Raw genomic sequence first — 25,050 nt, 5'->3', positions numbered from 1 at the left:
TCATCATGGAACAAAGAGTCTTGGCTTACAACTAGTTCCTGGGGCACAGCTGGGAAGCAAAATACAGGAAGGCACTGACATACTGCCATAGCACAATTTCACATGATGGGGACCCCAAGTTGATTTTAAAAGTTTAATAAATGTCAACACTTCATGAGAAAGAAAAGAAACACTTATTACATGACATGTAGAAGTTACTATTTCAGTAACTTATAATAATTACCTCATTTAGTCCTTACAACTAAACTATACTATAGTATTATTATACCAACTTACAGAAATCTTGCCTAAAATGATACTATCTATAAATGACCAACCCAACTCAAGCTCAAGCAGTCTAAATTAAATGTCTTCTCTTTACAAATTAATGCCACTTAATGTCCCCAACTAAGCTCTTTACCTTCACCTTCCAAAAGCTTAACAAAGAGCAAGTTCTGCAGGTCTGAGTTATCTCAAGGGAGTATCTGTCCTAAATGTTTGATAGAAGCTTCCATTTCTAAAAAGACTACTTCTTCACCTAGGAGGACCACGGATGTATTCTGCCCCCTTTTCCTTGTAAATAAAAGCATGACATGATGGGATCTCGGTTGGGTCCTTCCACTGAAACCCTTTCCCAGCTACACCTCGTTCAAGTCCACCTCATTCTGGAAGAAATGAGACCTGTAGGGTCTTGCACACACTGCTACTTGTCAGCTTGTAAGTTTCCCTCAGTAAATTTTATTTTATTTTTGTACTGTGTGTATAAACACACACTGCTCCTTTGCACAGCAGCTGCACTATACAACATGAAGGGACCAAACCCATGAACAGCCCGCAATAGACTTGGGCGCATATAAATTTATTTCACAAAGAAAAGCACTTCAGGAGGCGCCTGGGTGGCTCAGTGGGTTAAGCTGCTGCCTTCGGCTCAGGTCATGATCTCAGGGTCCTGGGATCGAGTTCCGCATCGGGCTCTCTCCTCAGCGGGGAGCCTGCTTCCCTCTCTCTCTCTCTCTCTGCCTGCCTCTCTGTGTACTTGTGATCTCTCTCTGTCAAATAAATAAATAAAATCTTTAAAAAAAAAAAGAAAAGCACTTCAATTTGATGACATTTTAGGCTAAATGCTCACACTTCTTCCACATAAAATGAACATTTCTTTTAAGAAACAACTAATCTAGAAGGATTATAAAAAATAGTACGAATATCCCTTACTACACTAAGTTACATTCATTTTTATCACCTTCTATTCCATATGAAACATATCAATTACAAATTTGTAATCAATTAATACCTTTAAGGTCTTCATATGTCAAATTGGGTCAAATGCTCTTAGGGAAACTCACTCTTATCAAGACTTTGCAGGAAAAAAAAATTTGTGAAGAGACACTGCCCTCTGCTGGTTAATGATACACACTGTCCATAAATCTTTAATTTGAGAACAAAAGTAATGAAATGCATTAATATTTAAGTACCATGGTCCATAAAACCATTTACAGAGTCTAATAGTGAGTTTTGATTATATGAGAATGATAAACACATGTACACATTGTACATGTCTTAGCAAGAGCCAATATACAATTTCAGGCTCTTCTACTACAACAAATACAAAACATTATAATCAATCTGCAAATAGTTTCAAAGCAAATTTCCATTTTCATTCTTTCAGCAATTTTTTAAATAATGTATATCAATGCTATTTATTTGCATTTTAGGATCAATGATGAATGTCACCTTAGAAATCAATTAGTAACTACAGAATAAAGTTTTAAGGCCTTAAAAGTACTATAAACATGTACAGACACATATTTATCACCCTCCCCTACAGTGAAATTTTGGTACAAACTAAGTATCTTGAAGTTGATAAATGCCTATAAGACACATGTGAACATTAGTTTAGACCTCTCTATATAAACACTACTGAAAACTATAAAGATAACTTTATTGAATTCTAAGTAGTACAGAATAATAATACATGAAAACAGCCTTGTAAAAAAAAAAAATCCAACAACAGAAATGCATAAAAGGTGAGGGTCCCTGTATTATACACCTCAAATTCACTCCAGTGGCTATAGGCCAACATAATTAATTAACCCTTTGTATCCTTCATTTTGTTTTTCTATTTACATATTTTAAGATAGTTTTTAAAAAAGATTGTTTCACACTATACAAGACACTTAATCACCTTGATTTTCACTTTACAATAGATTTTTAAGATCTTTGTCAGAACAGTACATAAAGATTTAACCCACTGGTTTTAACAGCTATACAACAGAGATGTTCAAAAAAAATTTGGTCCACCCTCTCTACTGTTAGTAACGATATTTTCACACTAGTGAAATAAGAGGAGTGCTATAAGTATCCTTGTTTAACTGGCTGCAAGAATGATTTCTAGGATTCCTAACCTTTATCATAAATCTCATACTGTCTCCATGAAATAAAATACACACATTATATAAACAAATACTATGCAGTGTAGTTTTTATGTTTGCCAAACTAACACTTAGAAGCAACATTATATTAAAACTCAATGAGTCTACAACTGTACACAATAACTATATAAAAATAGGTAATTTTTCAGTGACTTAAAGAGAAACCATTAAAAACCAAAAGCTAAACCTATACAGAGGGGAAAATGCACATCATATATTTGTGAAAAATATTATGTATTCATATGTTTTTGACTATTTAAAAATATTCAGCCTCCAACCACCAAAAGCTCACAAAAATAGTGAGCATGTAACACACTTACAACCATACAGTATTCCATTGATCTTTCCTTTTTATATGACTCTTACTTTATACCACAGTTAAAAATCCCCAACTGAAAATACAAATAACTCTATAAATAGCACATTTCCTTGAAGTTCAACCTTCCTCATTTGTGTTCAGTAATCCATACAACTCTATGATTAGTTCTGCTGTGCGCTTAAACCATAAGATAAAAATGGCATAAAACAGGCTAGCTTTGCCAAACTAACACTTAGAAGCAACATTATATTAAAACTAAAATTAATACAACATTATATTAAAACCCCCTTTCACTTAGCTATAAATTTACTCTGAAGGTTTATTAATGAACAGCACAATCACAAACACCCTAGCTGTCATCAGATCCCTTTCTGTTAAATTTACTGAAGCATATACTCTACTGTCTGCACCTCTCCATACACATGCTTTGTAAAACCACAGATCTGCAGATTGGAACTGGTTTTTAATAAGTTTTCCCCACTTGCAAACTGCCCAGTCCCAAAAGTCTATCATCCTCTGTTAAATGTATAGCTCAGTACTTGAATGAATATTTAATCTACGGTTATACCTTGACTTTCTGTTGAATGCCCATTTCCCTCTGTGTCCTATTTCTATTTCCCCAAAACTATAGTTTCCTCGCCCTTTGGTTTTCCAGCTTTTGACTATGTGTTTGGCATGGGTTTGTTTTCATAGTTATCACATCTTGGAATAGCAGCAAAGAAACACTTTCTCTGCCTTTGCTTCAGAGATAAACCCATTAAAGCAGAAGGCCCAGAGCTGCTAATTTACCCCCTGAGGACCACTTTCTCCACAGACCCTACTGAGTAATTGAGACAACAGGAAGCTGGGAGCTGGACACCTGACATTCACTGAAAATAAGTTCCTTCCATAATTGTGTTTGTTTGGCTTTATCCTGTAGCATTTCCATAAATAAGAAGCATCATTTATTTACTTCAAAGCTGAATAATTATAAAGTCTCAGAAAATACATCTAATTCAATCTGCTATGGTGTCAATCAGTTACAGAAGTTAAATGGAGAAAATAAAGTGGGGTATAGAGGGACCAGAGGCTCTCTTAAAATGAAATAAACCCAAACAACACTAAATAAGTGTACAAAAACTAAACTCTATCTATTGAAAGTCTAGGTTTATAAACTGCCCAACCTCAGAGTGTTTCTTTGAGACACAGTGATTTGCACAGCCCAAATTTTCTTTGTAAGTAACCACATCAGTTACTCAGTAGAGTATCAACTTCAGACTCTCCACTTCACAAAGAGTGGATACTTTTGTAAAACGGATTTGCACTTCCAGTTCCTTTTCTTCATTTTTGCATAAGCTATCTGACTAGCAAGATCACCAATATGAACAAAAAGTAAAGCATAACAGGAACTGAACAAGAATCTGTGCTCAGCACTAACATTTTTCAGTCCAGTGCTGAGTGGCTGCATAAATCAGAGACTGATTTAGCTTTGCCACAGACACCGTTCATCTCAATAGCACCAGCAAACACATCTGTACAGTAATTGGATGAAAATGTACCATGAACTGTTCATAAAGAATCTATACTACAGAAATGCCTTCTAAGATGCATTCCACTGACGTTTACACTATAGTGTAAACCTATGCACAAATCTAAGAACAGCAGTTTATCTAGTAAGATATCTTGGTCATGCTTACTCAAACTATACATTTTAGGGCTTAGGATTCAGCATTAATTACGAAGGTCATGGGTATAGGCAGCACCAAAACTCAGGAAACATTCTTTCTAATCAAATGTGAAATATTAAAGCATGAAACACATTTTCTAAAACTTATAAGCATGTACCTAAGTGAATGTCATTTTAGAGAAATAATCTAATATTTCAGAACTTCCAACATTCAACATCAAGTAACTTACCAGAGCCACTTATGGAGACAATCTGTAACAGAGAAGAATTTCACACAGAGGAGCTGAGGAGGGTTTGGAATACTGCTTTCTTAGAAATCTTTTCCCTCATCAATTCCTTCAATCCCTTGCCAAGACAGCCTCCAATGTGTGTCCTTACTGGCAGATTATTGCTGCATTTTGTTCCTCAAATCAACTCTAGCATACCCCCAAATTAGAAAAGTTTGCATTAGACTTTTTAAATATAGATGGTATATGCTCTTTGGTTCTTGGATTTTAAGAATGACATAAAATTAAGGGGTATTTTAAGCACCCTCTGCTCTCTTGCAACAATGGGCAATAATTTCCTAGTTGTCTTACTTTGTGTGCATGTTTTAAATCTAGAGTATCTTTTATGATTATTGCAGTTGGTATTTTCTTATTTTATGTAGCCTTTTTTTTTTTTTAAGTTTTTAAAAATTTATGTGACACAGAGAGAGAGACATCACAAGCAGGGGTAGCAGCAGAGGGAGAGGGAGAAGCAGGCTCTCTGCTAAGCAGGGAGCCCGAAGCAGAGCTTGATCCCAAAAGTCCCTGGGATCATGACCTGAGCTGAAGGCAGATGCTTAACCAACTGAGCCACCCAGGCATCCCATTATGCAGCCCATCTTGCCTATATGTGTATTTACAAACCAGGCTGGATTTTATCCCCACTTTGTGTCATTCCTATTTCAATTTCCCATTATCACAGAACTGTTGACAAAAGTCATCTAGTTACTTTTTCCTATCATGTATTCCAAATTCACTGGAATAATCCCTTATGAGGACAAAGAAATGCAATTCCAAAGAAACTTATTAAAATTTACATGACCAATCCAACCCTTCAAATATGAGAGCACAGTTAAAAATGTTGTTATTCGATAAGACAAAAACAATGATGGCATTAACTACCTTACAGTATGAACTGTGGTGGAATAAACTGAGATAGTGGGTGCAGGCAGGGGCCATCAACAAAGACAAGACTGGAAACGTGCAAGTGCACCAGGTCCACATAGCCATCTGCTCTGCATGGAGGGAATGAAATAGAGCAATGAACTAAGGCATTTATTTTCAAAGTCCTAATTTGTTAACAAGACCTGTGCAATGAACTCTCATGTACTACTATGGTTCTATGATGCCCCTCCAAAAAAAAAATCCACCACAAACCACCTGCCATACTCTATGGGGACAAGTTAGAAGATTTTCCTAATAAATGTCTATACTTTAAAAATGTTTTACTTGCAATAGAAAGAAACATTAAAAGGGAAAATGTTAAAAGGAAAGATATTAGAAAATAATGTTTACAATATTAATCAACTTTGTGTGGACTTTTAAGAAGATAAAGACTTACACTGATATTCTTGAAGAGATATGCAAGTTATTACAGGCTTTACTTTAGGGAAGGGATTGGAAAGCGTGTCATTAAATATTTTTCCGTAATCTACTTTTTTTAAAATATATGGACATATATTCATTTTTCTTTTATTTTTATATATCTTAACAATGAGTATTTGGATAATGATATTAAGAGCCATAGTGATTTCCTTTCAAATAATTTTCTGTAAAATTAAAAGGATTTTAGTACATGGACACACCATAATTTACTCAATGATTCCCATTTATCATTGGACATTTTAGTTATAATTCAATTTTTGCTGACAGAATTGGACTACAACAATCACTTCTGTCAATGAAATTTTGTCTGCATTTCTGATTATTTCCTAGGAGTGGAAGAATGGGATAAGGGCATGGAGATGTCAAGGGCTATTAATGCATACTACCTACTTCCACCTAACAAATGCAGAGTGCCCACTCTAGCAACTACATTCTCAAGAGCAATGGGAATTTTCCTTTAATCTTTACTAATATGATAAGAAAAAGAAATCCTTCACTATTACTTGGAATAATACTAAGGTTTGGGGCACCTGGTGGCTCAGTGGGTTGAGCCTCTGCCTTCGGCTCGGGTCATGATCTCGGGGTTCTGGGATTGAGCCCCGCGTCGGGCTCTCTCCTGGGCGGGGAGCCTGCTTCCCCCTCTCTCTCTCTGCCTGCCTCTCTGCCTACTTGTGATCTCTGTCTGTCAAATAAATAAAATCTTAAAAAAAATTTAAAAATAATACTAAGGTTTGAACAATCTTTCAATTTTATTTACCTGCAAAGAAACAGGTTTTCATGCTATTCTAAGAATTATCAGAACAGTCCAAATTTTAAAAAATTAACACTTACAGGATGACTCAGAATATACATTCCCTAAAACTGGAAATACTCTACCAAGAGTCACTAGAATTATTACTTGTTAAGAAAATTTTAAATTATACAATACCTGTTACGAAAATTTAAAAAGTTGCTGGAAACTACCTACTTTTGTATCTTAACTCAAATAAAACCCTGGAGTATATGAAAACCATATGTGGATGACAGGAGTCAAACTGAGCAGGAATCTCTAATATCCATGATGGTTTTCTTCCCAGGGATTTACAACACATGGTTTTTCAGATTCAACACAGGGCCCAAGAGCTACAGTATGCTTTTGAAGACATAAGCAACAGTCTATCCAAATACCTCTCCTTAGCACTCTGGCCCACAGAACCCTAAGCACTGCTGGGTGATATCACTTCTTTTCATATTGCCCTCATGCTGGCAGAAAGAGTGAACGAATATGAGATATAAGTAGAAATATATAAAGCAATCCATCCGCCCAGCCTGCTGTTAGCACTTATCCTGAAAGTACTATCCCCACAGCCACAATTTCTCAGTGCCTCAGATCTGAACTCTGCCAGCCTTCTCCAAATTAGTATCAGGGAGTTCCCTGACTTAGAAGTTTTAAAAATGTTTTCAATGAGAGAGGCATGGTGCTACATGACTGCACCAGCTACAGCTGCCATCCTCACCACAGGCTGATGAGGGGAGGGTTAAAGCCTTCCTCACAGGTAGGAAAAATGCAGCTCACAGAGATAGGTTACAGAGCTGCCCAGCACAGAAACAGAATTCTAACACGGGTCTGTGTAATTGGGTTGGTTTTTGTTTACCTGCACTCAAATATGCAATCAAAACTCCTGTTAAGGAAAGAAGCACCGCAGAGATGGAGCAATGAACACTTGAATCTCCGACTGACAAAGTTATGAAAAATAAAACATTGGCCTGCTTTCTCTAGACTTTGGTTTTAAAGAGAACCGTTTCAGCTCTCTAATCTGGTGTCCAAAGCATGGACTTTAAGCTAGGCCTAGTCCCCTTTATGACTGCAGGTTGCAGACTTCAGTGCTTCCTTGTGCCCATCTAGAGAGATGAGCCTCCCAACACATGTAGGCAAGATGGCGTTTTTCCCCGATCTTCACCAACCCAATCATCCTTTCTGTTGGGCCAGGAACTGGCCCACTAAACTGACCCATCATCACTGGAAAAAGAAACCGATTCCCTTAGACCAGTCACAACCACCACTGAGCCAAGGTCAATTCCTCAAACTGGAATTCTGGAAGAAAGACACATATTTACCTAGTACATATCTACCTAGTACTCACCACAACTTTTCAAGGCTCCTTACATATTTAATTGTATTTATATCTCAAAACAACTATAAAGAGGTTATAATCTCCATTTTACATATGAGAAAAGGGAGATTTGGACAGGTTAGTTAAGTACTTACTCCAATCACACAGCTAGTAAAAGGAAAAGTCTGAATTTCAGTCAGTCCGACAAATCCTTGAACTTGTACCCCCTCACCACTACACAATAATGTTTCCCTTCTACATAACGAAAGTAAAGCTCTGCACAATTACATACAGAGCCTGAGAGAGATTCAAGACAAAGTATATTACTACCCAGAGGCTCTACCACATCCACACATTGTGTCATTCCCTTGAGTGTGACTTAGATAGCAATCCTATGTGATCACAGAGGATTTGCTTGAGCTCTATTTTTTTTTTGTAATTTTATTTTTTTCAGTGTTTCAAGACTCATTGTTATGCACCACACCCAGTTTGAGCTCTATTTTTAATTAAGCATACTGAAAGGAGATGTAAGACATAATTAATTTTATAAAACTTTGATATTACAATGGAAGTTAAAACATGCTAATTTTTTTTTCCTTAAAATGTTTTTCTAGTCTTTTCCTAAAAGATTATAAAATAACAGCAATAATAATGAAATATATGTACATATGCAACTCTCATCTCTGTCCCCCCAAAAAAGTGATATGTATGATTACACAACAGACAATTCTCCACTATTAAGATTTTGTTTCTTCACATTTTTTTAGTTCTTCATATTTTTTTTAAAGATTTTATTTATTTATTTGACAGAGATCACAAGTAGGCAGAGAGGCAGGCAGGCAGAGAGAGAGGAGGAAGCAGGCTCCCCGCCAAGCAGAGAGCCTGATGTGGGGCTCCAGGACCCTGGGATCATGACCTGAGCTGAAGGCAGAAGCTTTAACACACTGAGCCACGCAGGCGCTCCATAGTTCTTCATATTTTTAAAATGACATTATAACTCTGAGTTGAAATTTCCCCTACTTAACCATTTATTCATTGCTCATACTCAAGTATAATAAAAATCAGAATATTAAACAATAATAAGAGCTACATAAAACCGTTATAAAAACTGCACTCAAGAAGCAACAAGGCATACAAGTATTGATATTGTCCTCAGTTAAAGACAGCACATGGAAAAATGCAAACTGATCAATACAAATAAAAGAGTAAATATAACACCTGGAAGAATTAGCTGTAAGCACAAAATTTGTAGATATTGCCACAGAGAATTTATTGGTGCTCTAAGCTATCGTAGAAAATCATCCCTCCATGGAATCCAGAGTGTCCAGAAGACACTCTTGTTCTGCCTTCCTCATTTTAGAAAGAGGCAAAAACTATTAACAGCCATAGTTTATAGAGGATAAAATTATAGTAAATTAAAAATAACAGGTATGGCTAAATGAGGGAGAGAACTAGGTACTAGGCTTCTATATTATATGAGACTTTTTCAGGGTCTGCCTAACTGGGAACACCTTTCCTCTTTGAATTGGCTAACATTCTGATTCTTCTTTTTTTTTTTTTTTTTTTAAAGATTTTATTTATTTATTTGACAGAGAGAAATCACAAGTAGGCAGAGAGGCAGACAGAGAGAGAGAGGGAAGCAGGCTCCCTGCTGAACAGAAAGCCCGATGCGGGGCTCGAACCCAGGACCTGGGATCATGACCTGAGCTGAAGGCAGCGGCTTAACCCACTGAGCCACCCAGGCGCCCCCATTCTGATTCTTCTAATTACAAAGGTGTAGAACTATTAAAACAGTAATAGAGAGTAATCATGGGTTTCATCACCTATTCTTTATTTCCTTTGATATTTAAATATCAAAATCTTGTTCAGCAATATGCCTTCATTATTTTGAGCTTTTGGCCTGAGTATGGTCCCTGGCTCTGGCAGAGAGTGCTCGCTCTTTGGGGAAACAGCCCTAGTGGGTAATTTCCAGGCTATAGTTATAACAGCAGTCCTAAAAAGAGGTATGTTCTATCACCTTGCTCAGAGCACAGGAAGGATAGATTACGGATCCACTGATTAAGGTTTAATTATAGCCACTGACCTCAGTGAAATCCCATTAAAACTTTTTTTTTTTAAAGATTTTTATTTATTTATTTGACAGACAGAGATCACAATAGGCAGAGAGGCAGGCAGAGAGAGAGGAGGAAGCAGGCTCCCTGCTGAGCAGAGAGCCCGATGCGGGGCTCGATCCCAGGACCCTGAGATCATGATCTGAGCTGAAGGCAGAGGCTTTAACCCACTGAGCCACCCAGGCACCCCTAAAACTTTCTTTTGATTCAAAACAGTCTTATCAAATGATAAGTAAGTAAGACTCCTATACCAAAGCTACAAATCAGGCATCTGCACATGTTGCTCTTGTTTCATTAGCAGAGAAGGTTATCTCAAAGGAAAGGGAACAATGACTTTGGTTGGTATGCCTTATTTAAGAAGCCCTAATTTAGGGGGATGCCTGAGTGGCTCAGCCGGTTAAGTGTCCAGCCTTGGCTCAGGTCATGACCTCAGGGTCCTGGGATTGAACCATGGGTCCTTGCTCAGTGGGAGTCTGCTTGCCTCTCTCCCTTTCCTTTTGCAGCCTCACCCCAACTCATGCTCACAGGCACACTTTCTCTTTCTCGTTCTCTCAAATAAATAAAATCTTTAAAAAAAAAAAAAAAAAGTCATGCTTAGCTCATCATCCACCAAGAAAGAAAAATCAGTATGTAGCTGGGCCAAGGGTTCAGATCTCACTTGAAGAATTTTTCCCAAGTATTCCTCTAAGTAGCTTTTTCTTTAAGTTACCACATTTTATCAAAAGACTTCATAGATCCTTTTAGATAGCTACTATGTAAGAGAAAACAATCAGAAACCGAACCATAAAGTTATGAAGTGAATCAAACGGCCAGCAAGAGGATCAACTGCTGGGAAGCAGCGGTGTCCATATTCAAATCCAGCCCCACAAGCTACAAACGGTGTTCCTCTTACCCCTGGTCATTTACTCACTGGTCATACTAAAGTACTGATAGAGGCTGCCTCCTAGCTCATGTGTGATCATATGCTTAACAACAGCTTTTGACAGCTTTTGAAGGAAGTTAGGAACTGAACCACTATTTTAACATGACAGTCTCAGCAAGGCAGAATGATACTCCCAAAGAAAATCAGCTTATCGGTGATAGAGGGAGAACTGACTGTACTCACAGGGTCCAATTTTTTTGTTTTCTTGCATTGTCCCCAAACTTTGCAAACCATTTCCTCTTCTGCCGTGATATCTTACGCTTTACCATGTAAGTTGATATGATGAGTTAAGTAGTGAAAGTGGATTTCAGATTCAGACTGGAAAGCTACAAGTTCTTGAGGAAGATTTTTAAATGTAGTAAATTTATATATTACATTTGTAATTATTCTGTTCTTTGTAACACAGCAGTCAGTGAATGTTAGCTGAAAATGTAAAAAAGAGAACACTATTTATGTAAGAAGAAAGCAATAAAATATAGGCAAGATTCCTAGGTTTGAATCCTGGTTCTGATGTTTTTAACTAAATGGCCTTGGGCAAGAAGTCATTTAATCATTCAATAAACTATTTCTTGTGCATCTATTACGTGCTGGGTAAAGAACACTAAATGATACTAATAATATTATTAATACTAATGATTTTTCTTCCTAAGATTTTATTCATTTATTTGACAGACAGAGATCACAAGTAGGCAGAGAGGCAGGTGGGGTGGGGGAAGCAGGGTCCCCACTGTGCAGAGAGCCCAATGCGGGGCTCGATCCCAAGACCCTGGGATCATGACCCAAGCCACAGGCAGAGGCTTTAACCCACTGAGCCACCCAGGCGCCCCGATACTAATGATTTTTTAAATCCCTACTCTTACAGATCTCTCAACCTACTGCAAGGGAGACAAACAAATTAGGACATTATCAGCAGTATGCCAGACAGTAGTAAGAAGAAAAATAAGCTTAAAGGGGTACAAAGATTATGGGAGGAGGGAGCAGGAAAAAGTTGTTTCCATATTATTTTAAATAGAGTATCTCTTTGATAATTTATATTCACCTTTGATAACCCAAATATACTATTGTATGATTATATTATTATAAGAGATTAAGAGTTTTCTTTATTTTTATACTATTTTTCCATAATGAAAAAAAAATAGGAGAAAAACTAAGAAGGAATATTTTTTAAAAAAGGATCCCCTAAACAATTACAAATCCAGTACATCAGACAAAAAGCTGATAGTTAACCTTAGAAATTGCTATATAGGGGCACCTGGGTGGCTCAGTCGTTGGGCGTCTGCCTTCGGCTCAGGTCATGATCCCGGGGTTCTGGGATTGAGCCCCGCATCGGGCTCCCGGCTTGGTGGGAAGCCTGCTTCTCCCTCTCTCACTCCCCCTGCTTGTGTTCCCTCTCTCGCTGTGTCTCTCTGTCAAATAAATAAATATTTAAAAAAAAAAAAGAAATTGCTATATGCATCGCTATATACAAAAGCTATATACTTTTACCTTTAACTCGTCCTCCTCTAGAAGATCTTTTCCAACACTCTCTTACCCAATTCTACATGTGCCCAAAATACCTATTAATTCTCAAAGAAAAAGGGCTATTAATAATATACTTGAAAGCTGTTACACATCTCCAACTTACAAATGGATTCTATATTGATGGTTTAAAACCTAAAATACCTTTTAGTAGAGAAAAAATATTATATGATGTTGAAGGACCTCAATCCAAACAACAAATGTCTATTAAATTCCCTAAAGACCCGTGGCTTTCAACTCAAAGCATCCACCAGATTCAGCTATGGGGATTTTTAAAATTCAAACACTTATAACCCCTTACCAGAGATCATTATCTTACTGGTCTGGGTGAGGCCAGGGTTCTGTACTTTTAAAGCCCCACAAGGTTGAGGACAGCTTCTGGAGACTCTTAGCTCCAAAAGACAGATCACATCTGTCTTATTTTACTTCTTTAACCACAGCATAGAGCCCAGCACGAATAGAGCCTAAACATGCCATTAACTTCCCCAGCCTTCTTTACAGTTACAGCTAGCCACGGAATATAAAGGAAGTTTTCAGGTGGATTTAAGGAAAGTTTTTCCTCCCAAACAGAGGAAGGTGGGTGAGCCACCTTCTTGTACTATCTCCTTTCTTCCTGTCCTTGGAGAGAACATGCCTGGAGTAAGCACTTGTGAACACTCTCCCACTAAGGCCAGTAGGACAGAAGGATAGGAAGAGAAGGGGACCTCATGACACTGCTGAGCAGTTATACCAACCCTGGGACCCCAACCTCTGAATCCCTCAAGTGCCAAACACCTATATGGAACAGAGCCTTTTGTAGAATTTTTTACTATATATTTACTATTATAAACACTGAATAAATATGGAAAAAGTAAAAGAGATGGTTAAGAAAAAAATCCCAAAGTTTCAAAAGTCCTGCAATAGAATTTGGTTCTTAATAATCATAAAAACAGGTAGGTGTGCCCTCAATTTCGTTCTAACTCCCCAATTAGGGTGCAAGTTCCCCTTCACAACTGACACAGTAGACAGGATCATTCTAAATCCTCAAGAATCTTAAAAGTAATTCCACAAATCTCATAGCAGACTGGCACCTACTTAATCCACCGTAATCAGGGAGATGAGTCCAAAAGGAAATAGCACACTAGGGGGTCAACCTTCTGCCTCTGATCCCAGCCCCACCATGCTCATTTTATGCATCACTCCTCTTCCCCTTTCTCCTCCATTTGAAAAAGGGGTTGATAGAGGGCAGAAGGCATCGGATTATCTATGAACTGACACTATCACAGAAATGGCAAGAAATAAAATGAATAAAGTGCCCTGGACAAGGCCCAGCATATCATGAACAACCAATCTCACCAATCATTACTATCAAACTCATATGAAAGTAGAATTTTTTTTAAGATTTTATTTATTTATTTGACAGACAGAGATCACAAGTAGGCAGAGAGGAAGGCAGAGAGAGAGGAAGGGAAGCAGGCTCCCTGCTGAGCAGAGAGCCCCATGTGGGGCTCGATCCCAGGACCCTGGGATCATGACCTGAGCCGAAGGCAGAGGCTTAACCCACTGAGCCACCCAGGCGCCCCTGAAAGTAGAATAATTTAAAAACAACAACAAAAAAAATTTTTTTAATAATTTTTAAAAAATAATTTAAAAAATAATTTTTTCTCAGTAGAGTATGTAAGTTATTCAAAGAAGCCAATTTACTTTTTCTTTTTTTTCAAAGATTTTATTTATTTGAGAGAGAGAACCTGAGTGAGAGAAAGAAAGTGAGTAAGAGAGAGAGCACAAGCTGAGGGCAGAGACAGAGGGAGAAGCAGACTCCCTGCAGGGATCCTGATGCAGGGACTTGATTCCATGATACCTGGTATCATAACTTGAGCTGAAGGCAGATGCTTAACCAACTGAGCCACCCAGGAGCCAGCCAACTTACTTTTTCTTAAAGTACTGACTTAAACTAAAGCCTCAAAAACAGCCTCAAAAATCAGGAAGCATTGATTTCAGTTTAGCAACAAAACATTAGGTCATAAACCGTGTAACACAAATCCCAAAATTCGGCAAATTTAAGTTAGCAATAAATAAAATCAGGCTCCCTAGCTCTGAGGGCTTGAGGTCCAGATATCTCTCCTGCAGATACAATATTTACTAATCAAATGGCTTTCTACTATACAACTTGGCATCTCAGATTTTCTGAATCCCACAATTCAATACTTTATCAGAATAAAATGAGGATATAATATGAATATTTTCTTTCTTAATACCTCTTCCACATATATAAATACTAACTCCCCAGTCAGAGTACAAGCTCCAAAGGACTTAACTTCATATGATTTTGTTTCTCTACCTGGTATTTTATACTCTATGTTATACCACCAGTGACCAGGAAATAGAAACAAAGTAGAGGTAAAAAAAGAAAATGAGAATATAAAATCTCTGTGCTCCTAAAGTTCATATTATATAGGCCACATCAGACATTCAAAACTAGAATGCAGGACTATTAGTCTACATTTCCTTTTCTTCACATGCTTTAAGAATACAGAAATTCTGTGATCTAAAGCATATTAAAATATAACATAGGGACTCACCACGGAAATGATTCCTGATTGTTTTTAAAAAGACTGCCCAAGATTCAAGATTTTTTTGGAAGGGTGCTAACTGATTTAAAAATAAAAAATCCAATTCTAGAAAAGGATTAAAATATAAAATGGAATGAAGCTATACCACAGCTCTTGTATATAAAACAATTTAATAATTGAAATCCACTCCAGATTAAAGGGAAATTCGTTTCAAAATTCTATCTTTTTAAACTTGTTCAAACACTTAAGGATTCAAATGAAATCCTTATGTTATGAAACGCTCCTAAAGTTCATGAGAGAACATTCCCAGCTCTGCAGTATAATTTTTCAACTTTTTGGCATATCATCTTAATAGATTATCACTTAAAATAAAATTAATGCAAAATAAGAGGTATCATTTTGGAGCCCCCAACTATTACCTTTCCTTCCAAAAAGATAACATGATTTATCGTGCCATAGATAAGTCTCTCATACTGCACACATGGTCATAAATACACTACTTTTTATGGTGTAGGCTAGATATCACTGTCCCCAACACAATGATTCTTTTTTACTCAAGAAAATCAGTACAGTAAATAACTTTTCTTCCCTTCGAGACAATCACAGTGCTTGAGGCTGCTGCAACACAAAAACAAAATATCTTCACAAATGTCTCCAAACAGTCAAGCTGAAAATCTAAGCCAAAGTTTCATTTAACAGCCTGTCAGTTTTTTGATGTGAAGCTAATGAATACAGTGGCAAACAAATCCATCAAACCTAACATCAAAACAACTGCACTTCATCCTACCAAACAGAAAAATGAAATACAACCTGCAGGCCAGCTCTTTGATCCAGCCTAGCCAGGAAGCAGACCTGTGAGTGCCATCACAGCTGCTACACCAAAGTAATCATGGACTTCATTCCACCACAGAAGGAGAGAAGGCTCCAGAAATGGAAAACATTCATCTCAAATATTCATCAATATCTTATTTCAACTGCTAAAGTGTTGCATAGTTTTACATCTCTACCAGAAAAAAAATACAGCATTTCATTCTAGATTACTCAAGTTCAAAACTATAAAGATGCCTAAAATAAATAACTAGATAGTATGTTCTATTCATACTACAGTATGAACAGTATGAAAACCTCCATTTGAAAATGGAGGTTTATTAAAAGCCCTTCTGTTCTTTATGAAAGCTCCTTGAAGACAAAGAAAACACATCTTTCTTCTTTGTAAAAGCACAGGCACAATTCCTGTTGCAAAGGAGGAACTCACTGAGCACTCTCTGAAGCTGAACTCTGCCTAACTCAGTAGGCAAATGGGCACGTAGCTATCTAGAACATTCCTCTCGATTTTTCTTCAGTGAAAACTTTACCTCTGATCAATGTAATGGGGGAAATTACATAACCCCCTTCTTAGGTAGGTGAGTTCTCTTAAAGGCAAGGCCTTTCTGTTCTAGAGTATAATTTTCTGAATAAAAATCACCAATTCCAATATTACCAGTGACCCTGGGGTTATCTTTTCAAACCCAATGTTTTGGGTTTTGTTTTGTTTTTGTTTTGTTTTAAACAAAAAACTGAGTTTTGGAGGAGGAGGGGCAAGATGGCGGAGAAGTAGGAGACCCTGTTTGAACCGGTCCCCTAAAGTGAGCTAATTATCTACCAGAACACTCTGAACACCCATGAAATCAGCCTGAGATGTAAGATTATACACTTCTGGATCTCTATGGGGGCAGAAGATATTAGTGGAGAGGTAAAGCGGAGTGGGAATGCTTGGACTGATGTCGGAGGATAAACAGAAGGGTGAAGGAGCCACCCACTGGAAAGTAATACCCCAATAAAAAAGTTCTCTGTGGTTGGGGACAAGCATTAATTTGAAGTCTGGTTGAAGGTACTCAAAAAGAGCAAAAGAGCTTAAGGGGCAACTGGTAGAATCGGGCAGTCAGGGGCCTAAGCCCACGGACCCAGGATGACCACTGCCGGCGATCACCTGTGCCAGAGAGTGTGGCAGAGCCTCCATGGTCCCTGAGCGCACCACTGCTGGGCTGGAAACACTCCGACCCTCGACCCTCGTGTGAGACAGTCTGGTATGGGGACCAGCCAGCACTCGCTACGTCCACAGACTTCTGCACTCCCCTGAACTCACCAAACTGTGAGGGAGTTGTGGGTGCACTCCCCCCAAACCTAAGGGAGCTTGGTGTGTGCACTAGCCAGCTGTCTCTAGGACTAGCTGAGGATCTGGTCGGTCCCAGTCTGCACTTGAGAGAACCCGCTAATCTCTGGTCCGGATCCCTAGGCAGTGGCAGCCTTCTGCAACCTGCCCAACAATGATGTCTGGACCCCAGACAACAGTCCCAGCAAAGGCAGACACAGGAAGCAGGCTCCCTGGACCAATACTGCTTGAGGTTTTAGTGGCACCGGAGTGCAGAGACAACGGGCACCTCCTGTGACCACTGAGATGGTGGCTGGGGGCGCTCACCGCCTGTGGGAGGTTGTGCGGTTCAGCAGACATTGCAGAGGGGGCGTCTGTGTGTTCTGGACCACCGAGAGGGGAGCAGTCGGAGGTTCCCCTCTAAGGCGGAGGTCTGGTTGCAGTATGCTTTCCACTAAACCTCAAAAAGCCACCAAAGAACAAAAACCTCTACAGAATAAAAGCCTGAAAAACCGGTTTCCACAGAGCCCAGCCACTTGATAGGGGGCAGGACAACTCAACCCAAGCAACACTGACTGAAAAACAATGCGGCAGGCCCCTCCTCCAGAAAGCAGGCCAAAAGAACAAGAGGACAACCTCCACAGGGTCCCCATAAAACAGTAAAATCCTAACATGAGGGGAAAATAATATATTAAGCACCTGGTATTGTCCTAAAACCTGTATATTTCATAGGTACAACTTTTTTTTTAATTTGTTCTCAGAATCCTTGTTCTTTTTAACTTTTTTAACCTACTTACCATTACAACTAGAGGTTTAATACAACATATTCCATAATAACCTTTTAACTTGAACTTTTTTCTTACATAGACCTGTTTTTCTTTTCTATTTTTTTAATATACATATAGATATAAGCTTCAAGGCAACCCTCTTTCCCTAATCAATACTACCCCTGTACATAAATCAGTTTTAATTTCCCTTTATCTCGGTAAAGTTGAGTCCTTTAACAAAGATACCAAGATACACCAAGAAGAATCAAAATAACCTTCCTCACCCACCTCAAGGATTTATAACCACCCTCCCATCTTCTTCTTGTTAGTGTTTCTGTGTATTTGTTTTTGCTGGTATTATAGAAATCTTATCCTTGGGATTCATTTGGGCTGGGTTCTGGTTTTTTTTTTTTTTTCCTTGTCATTTACATTTGTTGGTCTTTTTGTTTGTCCATTTTGTTTATATACCTCATAAATCTTACTTTTAGGGCTCATTCTGCTGTGTTTTCTCTTTTCTCTCTCTCTCTCTTTTTCTCTTTTTTCTTTCTTTTTGTTGGTGACTTCCAATTGCTCCTAAACATTTCAGGGTGCACCCTGCCTGGATCATGGTTGATATATTCAGCTATACATCCCTTCAACCACCTCTCACCAAAATGAATAGGAGGAAGAACACCCAACAGAGGGAAAATTCAGAGACTGTGCCCTCTCCATCAGAACTATTGAATATGGACATAAATAGTATGTCGGAAAGGGAATACAGGGTAACAATTATACAGGCAATGGCTAGGTTGGAGTAAACCATAGTGACAACATAGAATCTCAAAGGGCAGAAGTGAGAACTGCCCAGGAAAAAGTTAAAAATGTAATAAATGAGACCCAATCTAATCTAAATACTCTAACAGCTAGGGTAACTGAGGCAGAAGATGGAATTAGTGATCTAGAGGACAAAATGATAGAGAAAAAGGATCAGGAGGAGGTATGGAACAAATAGCTTAGAAGCCATGAAAACAGAACTAGGGAAATAAATGATGCCATGAAACATTCCCATGTCAAAATTATTGGGATCCCTGAGGGGCTGGAAAAAGAACTAGAAGATAATAGCTGAACAACTACTGGATGAAAATTTTTCCAGTCTGAGAAATGGATCAAGCGTTCATGTCCTAGAGGCAGAAAGAACACCGACCAAGAACACCTGCATCAAGGCACCAAATTATGAATCTCATGAATCATAATTTTGACAGGAGCTTCTGAGGGCAGCTAGGAGGAAGAGATTCCTTATGTACAGAGGAAGGTCCATCAGAATAACATCAGACCTGTCCACAGAAACCTGGCAAGCCAGAAAGGGCTGGAAAGACATATTCAGGACACTAAATGAGAAGAACATGCAGCCAAGAATACTTTATCCAGCAAGGCTGACATTCAAAATGGATGAAGAAATAAAGAGCTTCCAAGACTGGCAAGGTTTAAAAGAGTATGTGACCACCAAGCTGGTACTAAAGAAATATTAAGGGGGGGTTCTATAAAAGAAGGAAGAACCCAAGCGTGACATAGACCAGAAATTTACAGAGACAATCTATACAAACAAGGACTTCACAGGCAACATGATGTCAATAAAAACGTATCTTTCAATAATCACTCTCAACGTGAAGAGCCTAAATGCTCCCATAAAATGGCAGAGGGTTGCAGATTGGATAAAATGACAGAACCCATCCATATGCTGTCTACAAGAGAAACATTGGGAACCTAAAGATACATCCACACTGAAAGTGAAGGGATGGAAAAGCATCTTTCATGCCAATGGGCCTCAAAAGAAAGCTGGGATAGCGATTCTCATATCAGATAAATTAGATTTTAAACTAAAGACTGTAGTCGGAGATACAGAAGGATACCGCATCATTCTTAAAGGGTCTATCCATCAAGAAGATCTAACAATTGTAAATATTTATGCCCCTCGTATGGGAGCAGCCAACTACATAAGACAACTGTTAATCAAGATAAAGAGCCATAGTGATATGAATATATTAACAGTAGGAGATTTTTTTTTTTAAACAGTAGGGAATCTTTACACACCACTCTCAGTAACAGACAGATCATCCAAGCAGAAAATCAATCAAGAAACAAGAGCATTGGGCGCCTGGGTAGCTCAGTGGGTTAAGCCTCTGCCTTCAGCTCAGGTCATGATCCCGGGATCCTGGGATCGAGTCCTGCATCGGGCTCTCTGCTCATCAGAGAGCCTGCTTCCCCCTCTCTCTCTGCCTGCCTCTCTGCCTACTTGTGATTCCTCTGTGTGTGTGTGTCAAATAAATAAATAAAATCTTCAAAAAAAAAAAAAAAAAAAAGAAAGAAAGAAAGAAAGAAACAAGAGCTTTGAATGACTCTTAGACCGGATGGACCTCATAGATATATACAGAATGTTCCACTCTAAAACAACGGAATACTCATTCTTCTCAAGCACACATGGAACTTTCTCCAGAATAGAGCACATACTGGGTCACATATCAAGGCTCAACTGATACCAAAAGATTGAGATTATTCCCTGCATATTCTGAAATCACAATGTTTTGAAACTGGAAATCAACCACAAGAGAAAGTTTGGAAGGAATTCAAACACTTGGAAGCTAAAAAGACCATCCTGCTTAAGAATGTTTAGATCATGATATGGTGAATGCTGTGAACTGTGTAAGCCTGACGATTCACAGACCTGTATCCCTGGGGCAAATAATACATTACATGTTAATAAAAATAAATAACAAAAAGAAGAAATGAAAAAGGAAAAAAAAAGAATGTTTGGAACAATCAGGAAATCAAAGAACTTAAAACAATTCATGGAAACCAATGACAATGAAGACACATTAGTCCAAAACAAATGGGATATAGCAAAGGGGGTCCCCAGCAGGAAATACACAGCCATCCAAGTCTCACTCAGAAAACTGAAAAATTCAGAATACACCAGTTCTCTTTACACCTTAAAGAACTGGAAAACCAACAAAAAATTAAGCCAACGCCACGCACAGAAGGAAAATAATCAAGATTAGAACAGAAATCAATGAGATAGAAACCAGAGATACAGTTGAACATATCAACAAAACTAGAAGCTGATTTTTTTTTTAAGATTTTATTTATTTATTTGTCAGAGAGAGAGAGAGAGTGCGAGCACAGGCCGACAGTGTGTCAGGCAGAGTCAGAGGGAGAAGCAGGCTCCCTGCGGAGCAAGGAGCCTGACGCGGGACTCGATCTCAGGACACTGGGATCATGACCTGAGCCAAAGGCAGCTGCCCAACCAACTGAGCCACCCAGGTGTCCCAAAGCTGGTTTTTTTGAAAGAATCAATAAGATCGATAAACTGCTGGCCAAACTAATCCAAAAGAGGAGAGAGAGGACCCAAATTAATAAAATTATGATGAAAGGGGAGAGATCATGACTAACACCAAGGAAATAGAAACAGTTATAATAACAGAAACAATAGAAACAATATAATAGAAACAATAGAAATAGAAACAGTTATAATAACAGAAATTATTATCAATAACTATATGCCAATGAGTTAAGCAACCTAGATGAAATGGATGGATTCCTGGAAACCTATTAACTTCCAAGACTGAAAGAGGAAGAAATTGACAACCTGAATAGACCAATATCTAGTAATGAGATTGAAGCAATGATCAAAAACCTCCCAAAAAACAAGAGCGCGGGACCTGATGCATTCCCTGGGGAATTCTACCAAACATTCAAAGAAGAAATAATACCTATTCTCCTGAAGCTATTTCAAGAATAGAAACAGAAGGAAAGCTTCCAGACTCTTTCTATGAGGCCAGCATTACACTAATCCCCAAACTAGGCAAAGACCCCGTCAAAAAGGAGAATTTCAGACCAATGTCCCTGATGAATATGGATACCAAGATTCTCAACAAGATCCTAGCTGATAGGATCCAACAGTACATTAAAAAGATTATCCACCATGACCAGGTGGGATTTATCCCTTGGATGCAAGTGTGGTTCAATATTCACAAATCAATCAATACGATAGAACAAATCAATAAGAGAAGAGACAAGAACCGCATGGTCCTTTGAATTGATGCAGAAAAAACATTTGACAAGATACAGCATCTGTTCCTGATTAAAATGCTTCAAAGTATAGGGATAGAGGGAACATTCCTCAACTTCATAAAATCTATCTATGAAAATCCCACAGCGAATATCATTCTCAATGGGGAAAAGCTGGCAGATATCCAAGATCTATAGAGAACTTCTCAAACTCAACACCCAAAAAACAAATAATCAAGTTAAAAAATGGACAGAAGACATGAACAGACACTTCTCCAAAGAAGACATACAAATGGCTAACAGACACATGAAAAAATGTTCATCATCATTAGCCATCAGGGAGATTCAAATCAAAACCACATTGAGATACCACCTGACACCAGTGAGAATGGCCAAAATTAACAAGACAATAAACAACAAGTGTTGGAGAGGATGTGGAGAAAGGGGAACCCTCTTACACTGCTGGTGGGAATGCAAGCCGGTGCAGCCACTTTGGAAAACAGTGTGGAGATTCCTCAAAAAATTAAAAATACAGCAAGCCTATGACCCTGCAATTCCACTACTGGGTATTTACCTCAAAGACACAGAGGCAGTGAACAGAAGGGCCACCTGTACCCCAATGTTTGTAGCAGCAATGGCCATACTCACCAAACTGTGGGAAGAACCAAGATGCCCTTCAACAGACAAATGGATAAAGAAGATATGGTCCATATATACAATGGAGTATTATGCCTCCATCAGAAAGGATGAATATCCAACTTTTATATCAACATGTACAGGACTGGAGGAGATTATGCTGAGTGAAATAAATCAAGCAGAGAGAGTCAATTATCATATGGTTTCACTTACTTGTGGAGCGTAAGGAATAACACAGAGGACACTGAGTGAAGGAGAGGAGAAGTGAGTTGGGGGAAATCAGAGGGGAAGACAAACCATGAGAGACTGTGGACTCTGAGAAACCAACTGAGGGTTTTGGAGGGGAGGGGAGTGGATGGTTGGGAGGGCCTGGTGGTGGGTATTAAGGAGGGCACGTATTGCATGGAGCACTGGGTGTGGTGCATAAACAATGAAGCTTGGAACATTGAAAAAATAAAATAAATTTTTTTAAAAATAGGGCTTTGTAAAGCTCTTTTCTAAGTCATCAAATTAAGAAATATTGGTTTGTAATATATAGAATATAACCAGTACAGACCCACATGCTATACCACATTAATTCTGTCCCACAAAGAGACTCTGTCTTGGAAGCTTTTATGTATTCTTACCCATGTGACAAGTAAAGGAGATCTCATTTCCCCTAGTCCTTCAACTATGAAAAAACCATGCCATTATTTTTAAAATTATCTGCCCCCCTCAAAAGCACAACTCATCCCTTGTGAATAATAACTATTTCTTTTTTTTTTTAATTAGAGGCTTAAAATATATTTTTTCAAGTACATGTGTTTGTAGGTACCCTAATCTCAAATAACCATAAAAACATAAAGTCATAAAACTTTGGGTACTTGAAGGGGAAATATTTATAGATAGATAGGACTTACAGGACCCCTCAGATGCTACTATACACAAATATAAAACTAGCCCTGAGTATAATAATAGCTATCATTTAGAATAAACTAGATAAAGCAAATAATTCAGTAGGCAAAACTTCATTAGTTTAAGAATTAACTTAGACATCCTCAAAGCTAAAAGTTTATTTGGTTTTTTCTTTTTTTTTTAAGATTTTTTAATTATTTGACAGACAGATCACAAGTAGGCAGAGAGGCAGGCAGAGAGAAAGAGGAGGAGGCAGGCTCCCTGCTGAGCAGAGAGCCCAATGTGAGGCTCAATCCCAGGACCCTGAGATCATGACCTGAGCCAAAGGCAGAGGCTTTAACCCACTGAGCCACCCAGGCACCCCTGTTTGGTTTTTTCTAGGATTTATTTGTTTGTCAGAGAGAGAGAGAGCAAAAGCAGGGGGAGCAGCAAGCAGAAGGAGAAGCAGACTCCCTGCTGAGCAAGGCGCCTAATGTGGGACTCCATCCCAGGACCCTAGGATCATGACGAAGGCAGATGCTTAACTGACTGAGCCACCCAGGCATCCCAAAGCTAAAAGTCTTCTAGGTACAGTTCATAACTAATCCATTATACATTTGTTCCCAGCAAAACACAAAAATTAACTGTCTAATTCACAAATTTTCCCAAGATTAAAAACTACACACGCACATGCATGCACACATGCACACAATACAGTATTCATATTGCTGTGTAAAGAAATAGACTTGGAGATCAATAAAAATGTGCCCAAAAAATTACAAAGACACCAAAATATGCACAAAAATGCCATCATAGCACCCTACAATATAAGAGAACTTATTTAATGAGACTAATCAAGAAAATATTAAAATTGAGGGATATAAAAAAATAAAATAAAATAAAATAAAATTGAGGGATATGATTTAAAAAAGCATAAGTATGTTTTAGTGAAACATTCAAAACTGTATCCGTTATAAATTTAGTTTCCAGTTCCTGTATAAAATAACTGAAATTAGTTACATCTACTCACAGAAGACTCTTAATATATCACCATGTCAATTATTGACTGGGACTCTCTGTGGTAGAGAGTATACTGCCCTAACCTTCCCATCCCCACCAACAAAGATTCCATGTCTCAATCCCTGCAATTTGTGAATATGTCATCTTATATGACAAAAGAGATTTTGCTCGCTCTGAAATGTAGGAGACCACATGGAAAGACCTGAGAGATACCTCTAGGAGCAAAGACCTAGATAACAGGCAGCAAGAAAATGGGAACTCAGTCCTACAACCTCAAGAAACTGCATTCAGTCAACAACCTGACTGAGCAAGGAAATGGATTCTTCAACAGCATCTTCAGTAAGAAATGCAGCCCTGCA

The 25,050-nt window shown here is 38.3% G+C and overlaps 1 protein-coding gene across 10 annotated transcripts in view; it reads right to left on the bottom strand.

Moving 5' to 3' along the window:
- Positions 1 to 25,050, bottom strand: part of KDM4C (lysine demethylase 4C) — a 470,115-nt gene that overhangs the window by 305,101 nt on the left and 139,964 nt on the right. Inside the window, exon 9 of one of the 10 annotated variants that reach the window (XM_047699144.1) lies at positions 10,962 to 10,979. The exons of the other annotated variants lie outside the window; for them this stretch is intronic. Coding sequence (XP_047555100.1) covers positions 10,977 to 10,979 — 3 coding nt within the window. The 3' untranslated portion in view covers positions 10,962 to 10,976. Of the gene's footprint in view, positions 1 to 10,961; positions 10,980 to 25,050 lie in introns of those variants that run through there. 10 annotated transcript variants of the gene reach the window in all.

Source organism: Lutra lutra, chromosome 13, assembly GCF_902655055.1.
Source record: "Lutra lutra chromosome 13, mLutLut1.2, whole genome shotgun sequence".
In the NCBI taxonomy this organism is placed as follows: Eukaryota; Metazoa; Chordata; class Mammalia; order Carnivora; family Mustelidae; genus Lutra; species Lutra lutra.
The sequence above is the reverse complement of the archived record's forward strand: the minus strand, read 5'-3'. Positions and strand labels throughout refer to the sequence as shown.